The following is a 14,096-nucleotide window of genomic DNA, read 5'->3' as shown; positions in this document are numbered from 1 at the left end:
TCTCTTACTGAAGTATGGTTGATGTACAACACTATAATAGTTTAAGATGTATAATATAGTGATTCTATATTTTTACAGATTATATTCTATTTAAAATTACTATAAAATCTTTGCTGCACTCTATAATATATCCTTGTACCTATTTATTTTAAATACAGTAATTTGCACCCTTTAATCCCCTACTGCTATCTTGTCCTGCTCCCTTTCCCTCTCCCCACTAGTCACCACTAGTTTTTTCTCTATATCTCCAACTGTGCTTCTGTTTTGTTACATTCATTTTTTTATTTTTTTGATTTCACATATAAGCAACAACATACAATATTTGTCTTTTCCTGTGTGACTTATTTCACTAAGCATAAGGCCAACAGGCACATGAAAGATGCATGCCTCTTTTTATAGCATCTTTTTAAACTGGCACAGATTCAATAAGAATTCGAATCCAGGACATTTTTTCTATGAACTGTCCATGCCAGATCTCAGTATTCTACTATACTCAGATTCATCCTTGCTATACTCCACATAATACCCTAGAAACCACTTCATGCAAGGTGGTTGCTTGGGTTGAAATCCTTGCTTGACCAATACTAGTTGTGTCAACTTTGCCAAGTTACTTTATTTCATATTGCTTAAGTTTCTTCATCTATAAGATGTGGATAATAACTTTAGATACTTCATCGAGTCATGAGTATTAGTTAGTACATGCTAGTTATCGAGTGCCTAAGCATGAATACAAATTGATCCTCATTACTGAAGAAGGGAAATTGTAGCTGTCATCCTTATTCTAACTCACACTCTTATTTTTGTCCTAATAATTCACCTTTACTTATGCCAGGTCCCAAATGAGTAACTATGGCCTAATTAAGCAGATAATTGATAACAATAGCTCTGACATAAGAATTTTGTTTTTGTACATGTTTCTCATTCATCACTAGGCATACCTTAGCTGGGCTTCCCAGGTAGCACTAGTGGTAAAGAACCTGCTTGCCAATGAAGGAGATGTGGGTTTGATCCCTGGGTTGGGAAAATACCCTGGAGGAGAGCATGGCAACTCACTCCAGTATTCTTGCCTGGAGAATCCCATGGACAGAGGAGCCTGGTGGGCTACAGTCCATGGGGTTGCAAAGAGTCTACATGACTGAAGCGACTTAGCACTACACATGCCTTAGCCAATGTGCATGCGAGCTCAGTTGCTTAGTTGGGTCTGACTCTTTGTGACCCCATGGACTGCATGCAGCCTGCCAGGGTCCTCTATTCATAGAATTTTCCAGGCAAGAATACTGGAGTGGGTTGACATTCCCTTTCCAGGGGAACTTCCTGACCCAGGAATCAAACCCATGTCTCCTGCTTGGCAGGTGGATTCTTCCCAGGTGAGCCACCTGGGAAGCCATTTAGCTAGTGTAGCAATATTAAATGAAGATTTCCTTATGTAAATAGGTGTTTGTTTATCTGGTTAGTTCTTGTCAAAATGATTAGGTAGCCTTCTAATTCAATACACTTGTGGAAATCATATGTGCTGTATTATTTATACTTAGTTCAGAAATTACTCATTTTAACTTATTGTACATTATTTATGTTGTATTGCACTTAAAAAATACGTATGTTAAATCACAGCACTACTTACTACAGTTCTGTAATTTGATTCATGCAAATCTGTCAGGAATAAAATCAACCACAATTTAATTTCAAACCTTCTCAACCAGCAGCTGTACAATTTATGCACTGCTTTTCTATTTTTACTACTAGATAATGACAATGATGAATGTCTTTAAGAGGAAATACATATTCATTGAAAAGGCTTGAGATCAAAACTATCCCCCTTCAAAAAGCCCATAAAGGTGAGAAGACCATTTGCTTGTTGCAGGAGTCATGGTGAGAGTGAGATGGAATTATACCTCAAACCATCTAATGAGGATTCAATAATCTAGGTAGATTAAATCTACAATAATCCAGTTTTACAAATCACAGTAATCAATACCATCACAATTGGTATCAGCTATAATACTATTAAATATATCTGCAAGAAAAAATAATTAGCTATGAGTGCAGCCTGGGGCCCATCCTTCTGAGTGTGCCAGGTTAAGAGGTATGAGGACATTCAATTGTGGACAATTGTGAACTTAATAAGTTTAGGGTCACTGCTCTCCTGACCTGTCTGTCCATGAACATGGAAAGGAATGGATATTAGTTCACTAGCAGTGATTTACATGTTGAAGGACAATGATGAACTTACAAACTGTGCTGTCATGAGAAATCAGTTAATGTGAATTATGACAGGAAGGCTGGCAAGTCTCTTTTATCAATTGATTTGAGATTCTTTCCTTCACTGTACCCACGAGTGATTTGACTTCCACTTCAAAGAGAACAAGTAAGAGCACCATACCAAATGGATGGAGGAGCTCCAGAGATTCATGTATCTCTTATTTTATTTTAAAGTATAATTTTTTAGCTTATTTGATATAATGCATGAAACTAAACTCAAGTCACTCAAGATATTGCTACTCTGATTTCAAAAACAAACAAATGGCTTCATCTATTTGTAAAGTGAAGCAAATATGTGATATGGAATGAGATACCAAGAAATCATTTAGAGTAGAAAGTCCTTTCCCTGATCAGTGCTGTTGAGAGCAAACTTACTGACTGTCTGTCATCTTACGCTATCTGTACTGGAAAATACTAAGCTCTGGTTACACTAGAATGTTTCGAGTGTGAAATGTATGATCACAGAAATTATCTTTTGTTTACACACAGTAAAGACACAAACTATTATGTGTATTTTCTTGATGCTACATTCATCTTCAGACACTTCCCTCTAAAATTTAAAGTTCTTTATCCTGATTTGTTTTAGTTTGGAATTCAGAAACTTATAGTTGGTGCTATGAAAAAAAGCTGGATTTGGCTGGAGGCTTTTGCCTGGTGATTTTAAATAAAGTATTTTACTGCTTTATATTCAATTACATTCCAAAAGTTGTAGTATGATACTGACACTAATCTGAAATGGAATCTATAAATTATAAGTGGAAAATAGAAAACTAAAACTATATACACAACAGATATAATTTAAAACCTCATCTAATTTCCCTTTTCATGGGAAAAGAAAGACAAGCAATGTATCACTTGAGAATAAACTGTTTCTCTAGCAAGGTTTGTGCTTTAGTGAGTCCTTTCTGCCCTGAACAATAGTATTGGCTTGGGGAAAAACTTCGTTCAGGTTTTCCTGTATGCTGCAACAGAAAATCACGAAGCAACTTTTTTGGCCAACTCAATATAAGAAATTATTATTTTGTGAGTGTCTTCATTTTAGGAAGAAATAACACATTTATTTTAATTTACATTTCTCTTTCTCCACCAGATTTCTAAAGCTAACTCTCTCACAAAGTGTTTTAAGATTTCCATATGTTAACTCAAAATGCCTTCAGTATACATATTTAAGTCAAATATTCTGGTCCAGTAATGATCAACGTAATGATCTTGTAAAAATCTGAATGGAAGTGCTTTGGTTTTACCTTCAGAGATTCCTCTTGTTTGAAGAGATCTTGAAAATCTTTAGCACAGAGGTCGGGAGCATTGAGAAGTTGTTCCACTTCTGAAAGGGCTTGTAAGACGTGAGTGATCTCAGTCAGGTAAGTAGAAGGCACATAAGAAATTTCCAAAGGCATGTCTTCGGTCATCACCATCACTGATTCTTCATGGACAGTGTGCTGGTATAGATATACAAAAGAACAATTCTTTTAGCTTCCTAATATTGAAAAGACCTTTACTGAATTCATATATAGATTCCAGTTTATAGCTGACAGAGGGCTGAAAAGTGGATAAAAACAATGCAAGATGGTAAGTCTAGTAACAAGGTTATCTATTATCATACCCTCTCTTTCAAAAAGTATTAGAGCATTTTATAATAAGAGATATGCACACATTAGCATCATGGATAGGAGAATGAAAGACCAACAGTCATAAGGTCACAAGAGGGATAGTTTTACCCCAAGAAACAAATAATCTTTACAACTTTTATTTTTTTTAATGCAATTCTAATTTGACTGGAAAACTAAGTATGGGGTGGGATGCAGTGGGGGTTGGGGGCAGGCTCTACATCTGTGGTATTCATATCTAAGGGACTTTTTCTAAACTTTTTTCCCCTAATCTTGATTAAGGTACAAGAGGGACAAAGTGGTTTTGGTTGGTAGCTGGCTTTCTATTAAGCAACTTTCTCCTCTAAATTCTCAGCATCAACCCTTCTCTCTGATGCTAGTTTCTTGCTAAGTTAAACTGCAAAGTAGGGCCCTAGATAAGTAGGATTGAGAATGAAATTCACATTTTAATAAGAACTCCCCAAAACCCAAAGATCCAAGAGAAAACCCGCCTCTCCTCCTGCAATTATGCTTCACTGCCTGCCATTCACATGCTAGGAGAGGGACATTTGGGCCTCAGAGACTGTTTGGACTTGGTCAGGAATGCCTCTTTCCCTATTCTTGATAAAAGCAAGAAATTAACACTGTATGGCACACAAATGCAAAAAGATAAATGACCTCTGCTCTCTGTATACACCATAAGCAGAACAAATTTTGTAATTAAAATTAGTTTCCCAATAACTTTGTTTTGAGTTCATGGACTGCCATCTGCCTGGTGATGTGGTCAGCTGAAGGTTTCCAGTGGCAGGGTCTCTGGGAGAGTTCTGACAATAAGCATGCTAACATAGTCACTTGTTACTGAACAGCCTTTATGAGGAGACCATCCTCATTTTTGCAGTAATGTAATTAAATGCAGTCTAGGATCCCAGACTGAGCATGCACAAAGATGAGTAAAAATATAAGCTGGTCTATTTATGTTTTCTTTTTGATCACTCAGGTCCAGGATTTTTGTACACATTTCTCAGATAATACAAAAACAAAATAATCCTAATTCATATGGCTCATCTATTTATGACACTGCACATCCATAGAATTACACAAATTAGCTGACATTACAAAATTGTACCTTTTACAAAGTTTGGTTTCCTGCGTGTACCTTGGCCAAATATATGACAGTTATTCTTTCTTGATCAACAGAATGATAACGAAATGCACTTATAATTTTAGATTTAAAATAACAGGATTTTGGGCTAGAGTTGGAAGATTTCATTCCTCCTACTGTCTTCATACCTAGTATCTAGTCATCACAGATAAGAGAAGTTAAGTGATGAATATCAGCTGAAGAGCGAGAGCTAAGGGATGATCTTGTAAGCTTTTATGAGAAATAGAATATTTGGAAAATTGTCAACTCATTTTCAAGAAAATTCAGTTATACATTTGAGTGTTATCATTTATTATAAATGCTAATAGATATAATAATTTTCAATACAGAGAGATGTATTGTAATTTTCATATACAATGAATGGAGACTCATTGTAAAAGTAAACCAAGAGACTTGGGTATTTGGAGATTTAGTTTGCTATCTATCCCTTAAAATACATTGTTCCTCTTGACACAGTCATGCAGGTCTATAATAAATAAACTATATATACTGAATACCTTTCAGTTTGGTTTTAATAAAAATTTCAGACAGTTATTAAAAAATCAGTGTAATTGGAAGTATCGTGTTCATTTTCTCTTCTTTATGCAAAACCGTGCACTCATATTCAGATTTTGCCTTTTCATTTGAATTTCATTAACTCTACCTTGAATAATTATATCCTTCCGAATTCTGATGTGTACAAATCCTGTCTAACCTTTTGAAAATCAACTTGCTTTTGTTAATGTTCTTTACCACCTTATATCATTATAGATATTCATGCATCATTAGCAAGGAAGTGCTGTAGCCATACTAATTCACTTTATTCCTCTCTGTTAACATTCATTTCTAATGATATATACCCAAAAGAATACACTATGCTCATTTTCCTGGAATTAAAATCAAGAGATGTGGAAGAAAGCCCTAAAGTACCTATTTTTATTAGCAAATGGAAAGCTCAATTGAAGTTTAAAAAGGATTAGTATGGGACAAAGTTATGATTTTTAACACCTAAAGTTGAGATGAAAACTGGTTTCAAATTTTGAGCTCTGTAAATAGGCACAGGTATCACTCATAAAGTTTTTAATAAACTTCTGTTTCTCTAAAATTTATCACTTTTTTGTACTACTTAAAATTTGATTCCTGAAGGGCCACATTGCATGCATGAAATACAGACAATCCTGTTTTGAAACAAATGATGCATTATAGCTAAGATTTTAAAACAAAATGTTTTCCTCCATGATTTAAAAGACTTCTCTCTCCTCAATACAAAAGTTTCAAATGGGTTGTGGTTACTGGCTCATTTATGACTTATGAGGTCAAAGAAATTCAAGAAAAAAAATGCACTATATGCCAAATCATTATGATATATTCTTTAAAAATACCTCTATATCTAATATAAATGTGGTATATGGAAAAATATGTCAACAAATTCAAAGCCTAACAAAAGATAGACAAATACCTGGACAAAAAAAGCAATGCTGTGATGGAACACTCATTTTTTTTACTTCATTAGTGTTAATAAGAATGAAGATATGCCAAATCTTTAATACAAGATTATTTATCAATAATTTAAAGTGTGCTATCATATGAAAACTTGTTTATATTTTATTGTCTTTTTAAAAATAGCATCCTTAATTATTACAAATGATTTAAAAATAATAATACAATGGTATAAATATCCCCAAATGGTTTACAGGTTTTTACATAGGTTCTGATGGGCCATAAATAATATGGTAATGGGAAAAGACTTAAGTTATTTAAGACAGGCAACTTTTTCTCCTAGTCTCAAAAGTCTTTAAAAATGTTTCCTTCTAATAAGATTGGCAGTTGAGTTATTTGCATTTATTTCTCTTTGACCATGTATAGAAATTATAGCCCTAAAAAGGCAAATCAAATAATCAAATTTGGAAAAATTAATCCATCTAGAGAAAGAAGACTCAAATAGTATGGCATACACACACACACACACACACACACACACACACATAAAACAAGAATATGACACAGCTAAGATAGGTAAGGGTTTAGTCTTTTCTGTTCACAGTTTTGGATACAGATAAATGGCATGGCAATACTATCATTCTGACCGGACTCAGCCTTGCGTGCTTTCAATCAAGTCATTGGGCAGAATGACCTTATATAGTAAGCCTAATCCGGGAGTTGGTGATGGACAGGGAGGCCTGGCGTGCTGCGATTCATGGGGTCGCAAAGAGTCGGACATGACTGAGTGACTGATCTGATCTGATCTGAATGAGATCACAAGAGTTGGTTATGAGCCTCGATGAAGAAAATAGCAACAAGAGAACATTTTCTCTTGGCAATTTCCATCCCTCTTCACTGCATTATCAAGAAATGTGCTTATGTGAAGCTATGTCACACAAAAAAGGGGGGATCAATCTTTGAATAATCATAAAGCAGTTCATGAACACATTTTATTAAGCTTATAATTTACCCCTTCTTCCCGGGTAGCTCAGACAGTAAAGAATCTTCCTGCAGTGCAGGAGACCAAGGCTGGATCCCTGGGTTGGGAAGATCCCATGAAGAAGGGAATGGCAACCCACTCCAGTATTCTTGCCTGGAAAATTCCATGGCCAGAGGAGCCTGGTGGGCTACAGTCAATGGGATCACAGATTTGGGCATGAATGAGTGACTAACACTCACATTTGGTTCAAAAACAATAAAACACACTACATACATAACACAATTAGTATAAAGTATTACAGAAACTCATTCCTTATATCTATATTCATTTTCTAAAATTAGAACAAACTTTCCGTGTAAGGCAAGCTGGCAGGGAAAGAGACAATCAGTTGGAGCTGGATATAGTAGTCTTTAAGAACATCCTACTTCCAGGAGGCCAGGTATATGTAGTGTCCGTTGTAAAGGGTCTGGATGCACCTGTTCCTTGATCTGCCTTGTGTTGATTTTTCCCTTCCACATCATCAGATTTACATAATTCCTTAGGGCCAAGCTAAATTTCCATCTAATTAAACTGATAAACTGAATGTCGATAATGTGTTAACAGCTTATAGTTGTTTAAAGTGTTATCCTTCACAGGATAATATTTACATTTTAATAAGGATTTCTAATGCATTAACATAAATTAGTAACTTGGTAGAAATTAGTCACTAAGCCTGTGAGATAAATGACAGAAAAGGCTTTTATTCCCACCAAGGAAAGCACCAACACATCAGCACTGACATATATGGCTGACCTCACGAGAAATCACCAGTAAAATAACATGAGAATTAAACAGATAAGGTTATATACCCTAGGTACCTTACAACATAAAATAAATTCAGTAGACACTCATGCATAATATCTAGCTTAGCCTATAGTAGGTATTCAAGAATATTTATTAAATAAGTGAAGAAACTATCAACTTAAAAAGATAATTTTTAAAAACACATATTTGGCTACAACTGCTGAGATCTACAGTCATAAAATAATTTCCATTTTTAAATTCCCAGAATTCAAACACAAATATTTTCTTCATTTCATAATGTAATCTTCATTTGTATAGATTTAAAAGGTATTTCTGATTTAACTATACAGCATTTTTCCAATTTAATGCACACAAACTAAATGCTATTGCAGGTATGTGTCTTGGTTCAACTGTCTCTCAGATCTTAATGTAACTCATATGTGAACAAAATAAGCCATTATTTGAGGTACAAATAATTTTAGAAGATATTTATTTTAGCTTCTTCATAGAGGTCCACACTGCTTATTAGCAAATGGAAGTGTGTGAGAAGGCTTGCAGTCAAGAAATTTTTTTCCTTTCTAACTTTTTCCAAAGTCTCCACATAAAACTCATAATTTACATATCTAGCATAAATATTTTAATAGCAAACTATCCTAATACCAGCTTACGGATACCTGGCACAGGAATTTTTTCGTATGTACACTTGATAATGAACACACATATACACATACTGAATTTAATGTGAAAATAAAATTAACACAAGAAAAAATAAGTATGGAATTACTTTAACTTCTGCAAATGTATGTCACTCCACTACACTATATCATTTAATTTCTATTATCTTGTGGATCTTCCAATTTGAGTAGATTTTATAGAACAGACATATTATTATTAATTTCTATGCTATAATTCTCAAGCATCTCAGAAAATTGGGCCAGCTTTTAAGTTTATATTATTTAATGTGACAACTAACTATACCTAAATATTCATGTGTCATAATTCTGTTTTTGAATGATTTTTATTAGAAATGTGATAGTTAAAAAAACCTATAACTCTGTTCAATATAGCAGTCCTTAGTCACATGTGACAATTCAAATTTAAATCTAACTTATTTAAAAGGAAATACAATTAAAATTTTACCTGATGATGAGATTAAAAATATGGTATTCATTTTTTAGAATACAGAAAGTCAATAATGCAAAAGCTAAAATCTTTACTTGTGAAAATGTTTAACACTAGCATTGTATCTATCAGAAAATATTTCTTGTAGTTTATCTAAATTGATAGTTTTCCTCATGAAGGTGATGTAGACTGACTAGAAAATCTAATTTAAGATGTCAAACATTAAAAATTCAATTTGTCATTCTACTACAGCAGATTGATTTTACTGAACTGCTAACATACATGGTTTTCATATATAATAGCCTCAATCTCTAAGTAACCTCACCAACTCTGATAGTTACTTTATGAAAACAATTATAAAGTATAGAAATTATACATGCATGATTTACCTGCTGAGCTTATTAATTTATGCATTGTATGTGTATATATATGTGTATGTGTGTGTGTGTATATATACAAACAAAATGTAAACATCAAGGTAACAGGAAAATTACTTCATATACACATGTTTTCTGTCTCCCTCACACCTAAGTAGATTTAACCTTCAAATAACCATGACGAACTACTAGAATCTAGAATATATGTATCTGGGACTCAAATAACAGAAAAAGAGGTATAGGTGGAGAGAGAAAGATAATGAACCGGTGGTTTTTGAAAGCTATGTGATCTCTGGCACAGTCTGGGATGAAACTATGGATGAAACTATGATTTCCAGATGTGTCTATGGGGTCATTTGTGGAAGATATGGTCCAGGAAGGAGTAAGTGCCTGTTGGTTTGTTTCACACAGGCATTACAGGGCAGTAGCTGTACTACTTGGTGAGGGCAGCTTTAACCACTGCTTCTTGTTTTAGAGATCAAGATGCTTTCCCACACATGATTATTCTGGGAGGTTCTGGCTTGTTAACTCATTGTTCACCAGATTAAAAAAAATAAAAAAACTACTGCCATTATTTTTGCTGCTTCTCAATCAACACTATATAGTATGTCTCTCAAAACTGACTTACATTTATGCTAACAGCTTTCATACTCTTTTAAGCATGAGGAAAAGAACACAGGCCATTTCAAGAGGCACAGGGATTCAAGAAGGGAAACAAAGCTGAGACCATGCAGGCAATATATTAGAAGAAATGGAAGAGAGATCTCATTTAAAAAAAAAAACAAAAAAAAAAACAGGAGAAGCATTAAAAAGATTACACTAAAATACAGAAAGCCTGATACCTGGTTTTAAAAAAGAAATCAATAGGTGTTTTTGGAAATACAATAGTAACTGCTAAAAAAAAATGGGTTCTAAGTGATCAACCAGAGGAAGTATTTCACAGCATACAGAAGAATCTGGAAGGACACTATAATCATAAGTGTAAAGATAAGAGACTTGGAGGATAGAATAAGAACATCTCACATGGAAAGTATATAAATATCAGAATGAAAAAAGAGATGGAAGAGAAATAATAATTTAAATAATAAAAAAAACTTTCATGAGCTAAAAATATTACTGATTTACAAAAGTTAAAAATGTTGCTCATGTACTAAGAAGGGCAAAAGAATAAAAAAAAAAAGATACATATTTAGAAACACTGGTAATATCCTAGTGAAAAGTTCGAATTCTGAGGGATAGGGTGGGGGATACTTTACAGAGTTAGAGACAAAGAGGACAATTTAAGTATATGTATAAATTTAAGTGTGTATACACACACACACACACATATATTTATATATACAAACTTAGACCAACATTTTATTTCTCAGTGGCAACAATGGAAGTTAGAAGGCAGCAAAAGTTAGAGGACAACGGAAACTAGAAGACAGTGGTCCACAACATATAGAGACTACTAAAAGAAGAGGAGAGAGATTCAAGAATGCTATTATTATCCAACGAATCCATCACTTTGACAACAGAACAAAGGCAATTTTGAAAATTTAAGTATTAAAAGGGTATATACATCTTTATAAATTTTTATGAGAAAATTTTTCAGGTATTTCAACCAAATGAAAAATATAGTAAAGATTTACAAACAGGAGGAAGTAAAGAAAGAGTACAAAGAGTGATGAACAGTAAATTCTGTGAAGTGCTTGATTAAATTCAGTGTAATGGTGGTAGTTTTATTGCAATTTGAGTGATAATATGCCTTCTTGAACTGGATGCTATGAGGGGAAAAAACAGTAGTTAAAGACTAAATTACAAAGTTTTGGTTTTTAAAGGATTTTATCTTGGCTTGAAAAGAATGAGGAGTTGTTGAACAAATCATAGTGGTGGGAGAGTAATGTTCTCATTTAATTTTCGTGTAAAACTACAGAATTATAGGTTTAAAATGATTAAAAATGGGAAAATGTCAGAGACAATTATCAATGTGAAAATAAAATGATGAATCTAGACCAAAAAAAAAAAAAAAAAAAAAAGAGGGAACGGAAATTTTATCATCAATCTATGGGAATAAAAAAATTAGACATCCAGTCTACTTCCTCCTATTAGAACATCAAGACATCACAGGTATGAAAAGCTCTCCATCTTCAGGGAAAGAGATTCCATAAATGTCCCTGATAATCCAAAACAGTGCTAACCACTTTTGCTTCATTTCAAACTATGGTGTTAGAGAAGACACTTGAGAGTTGCTTGGACTACAAGGTTGTCAAACCAGTCAGTCCTAAAGAAAATCAACCCTGAATATTCATTGGAAGGACTCATGCTGAAGCTGAAGCTCCAATACCTTTGGCCTGGAAAAGCACCTGATGCTGGGAAAGATTGAAGGTAGGAGGAGAAGGAGACAACAAAGGATGAGATGGTTGGATGGCATCACTGACTTGATGGACATGAGTTTGAACAAGCTCCAGGAGATAGTGAAGGACAGGGAACCCTGGTGTGCTGCAGTCCATGGGGGCGAAAAGAATCAGACATGACTGAGTGACTGAACAACAACGACCCTCCTGCTGAACAGGGAGCCCACTTTCTTTTATTCTCTTCCACTTATGGAGTGGTCCTAAGAGTCTGCCCTTAACTTCAAAATTTTCTGTAGTACATGGAGGGATGCAGTAGTGTTCAATAAGGGTAGTGAATTACAAAAGTACAGACAAAGGACAAGAGCAAATAACAACCATAAATTATGAAAGAAGGCATTTGTACAACTATATGGCTATACGAATTATTGTAACAATAATGAAGCTGGTTAAATTTCCCCATTAAAAGATGAATACTGTCAGGGTGGTTTAATATATACAACTCATCTATAAGCTGTTCATGAGAATTTTTTTTAAAAAAGTCTCAATAGCATATAATGTAATGATACATGATGTTATGTCATGGAAATAATTTACAAAAAGTTAGAGTCGAAATGGTAATGTCAAATGAAATATAGTTCCGGGGCAAATGGGTCCAAGATTAGCATTGTAATAAGTCAGATTTTTTTTTACCAAAAACAAACAAATAAACCCAATCATTAATTGTTATGCCCAAATATTTGACTGCATTTTACATAGGGTAAAAATTACTATAAATAAAAGGAGAATGTGATGAAATCACAGCTATAAATGGTAGCTTCCATACAGCTCGTTCAGAATTTTTGGATTAAAAAACCCAAAATCAAACAAATAAAAAAGAGATTTTTTTCGATCAAGAACCTATATTTAGTCCATATTTTATAAAAAATGAAAACTATATTCTTCTTTTATACTACAAAGACATTAAAAAAGGAAGGAAACTTTTAAAAGTTCCACAAAGGAAGCTTTAAAAGGATAAAAAATAGAGATTTTACAGGACATCTCCTCTTATAACAATCCATAAACATAGAGAAATGATAGAATAAATTTTGGTTTATATCCTAAGGCTATGATGTATCAGATACCCATATATTGACTGGAAAAATGTCCATGAAAGATATTGTTATATTTTAAAAATCATACACAGACTGGGGCAGTATTTTTATAAAGAGGGAAAGCATATCTATTTATACTACTATGGTTAAGAAGCATAGAATAAAGTATGAACGATAACACTAAATTGTATACATTTCTTACTTCAGAGGGAGTGAAATTGGTAGGAGGGAGAAATGAAAAATATTAATATTTTTAATATCCTTTTATATTGATTGAACTGTTAAACTAATATTGTATTGCATTTGAAATAACTTTGAACTAGTGTTTAATAGTAAAAGCAAAAACAGCTTGTAGTGGTAAATAAAATCTATATGTAATCTGTTTATGACTATGGTCCCTTCTATTTGGCTTGACCATATAACAGGTTTTGAATAACATTTTTTCAATTTAATCAAAACTGTAGGAAAGCATATAATACTATCAAATGACTGAAGCACCGACCAAGATAAAATGCCTAAGAAAGCAGGATGAATGCATTTTGAGAGAATTTCACATTATTACCTAAGACAACATTAACGGTCTTCACTGAACACCTAATTGACTGAAGGGGCCTTGAAATGACTGGCGGCTGAATCTGCACATGGAGAAAAGACAATTATTTTTAGGTGCTTGAGGTTCCTAAAGATGAATGAAGAACCTTAAGATAAATAGAAAACTGTGCTCCTGTATAAGATCTAATTTTACTGATCTTGAGTTCAATTTCAAACAACTAATTAAAATTGAAATAACCAATGAGAAAAATACTTGAGACAAAGCAGATACTTAGTAACATCAGAATTATGGCAGATTTTTTTTTTTTTTTTTTTGCAAATTTGAAATGCCTACCTCAATGCTTCCCATGCATTCTAAATTGCTTTTGTTAAGTTAAAAAGGTTTCCTATTTCTTTGGCCAGACTTATGACACTGTGCATTTGT

General features: G+C 33.5%; 1 protein-coding gene across 5 annotated transcripts in view; it reads right to left on the bottom strand.

The window, feature by feature from the left end:
* The window catches only part of DMD (dystrophin), a 2,389,494-nt gene that overhangs the window by 1,291,778 nt on the left and 1,083,620 nt on the right, over positions 1-14,096 (bottom strand). For all 5 annotated transcript variants that reach the window (XM_055564496.1, XM_055564495.1, XM_055564498.1 and 2 more), the window contains one exon: positions 3,504-3,698. In XM_055564496.1, the coding sequence (XP_055420471.1) occupies positions 3,504-3,698 (195 nt within the window). The remainder of the gene's footprint in view (positions 1-3,503; positions 3,699-14,096) is intronic.

The sequence above is a fragment of the Bubalus kerabau genome, chromosome X (assembly GCF_029407905.1).
Source record: "Bubalus kerabau isolate K-KA32 ecotype Philippines breed swamp buffalo chromosome X, PCC_UOA_SB_1v2, whole genome shotgun sequence".
Lineage (NCBI taxonomy): Eukaryota > Metazoa > Chordata > Mammalia > Artiodactyla > Bovidae > Bubalus > Bubalus kerabau.
Note: the sequence above shows the minus strand (reverse complement) of the source record. Positions and strands in the feature narration are given on the sequence as shown.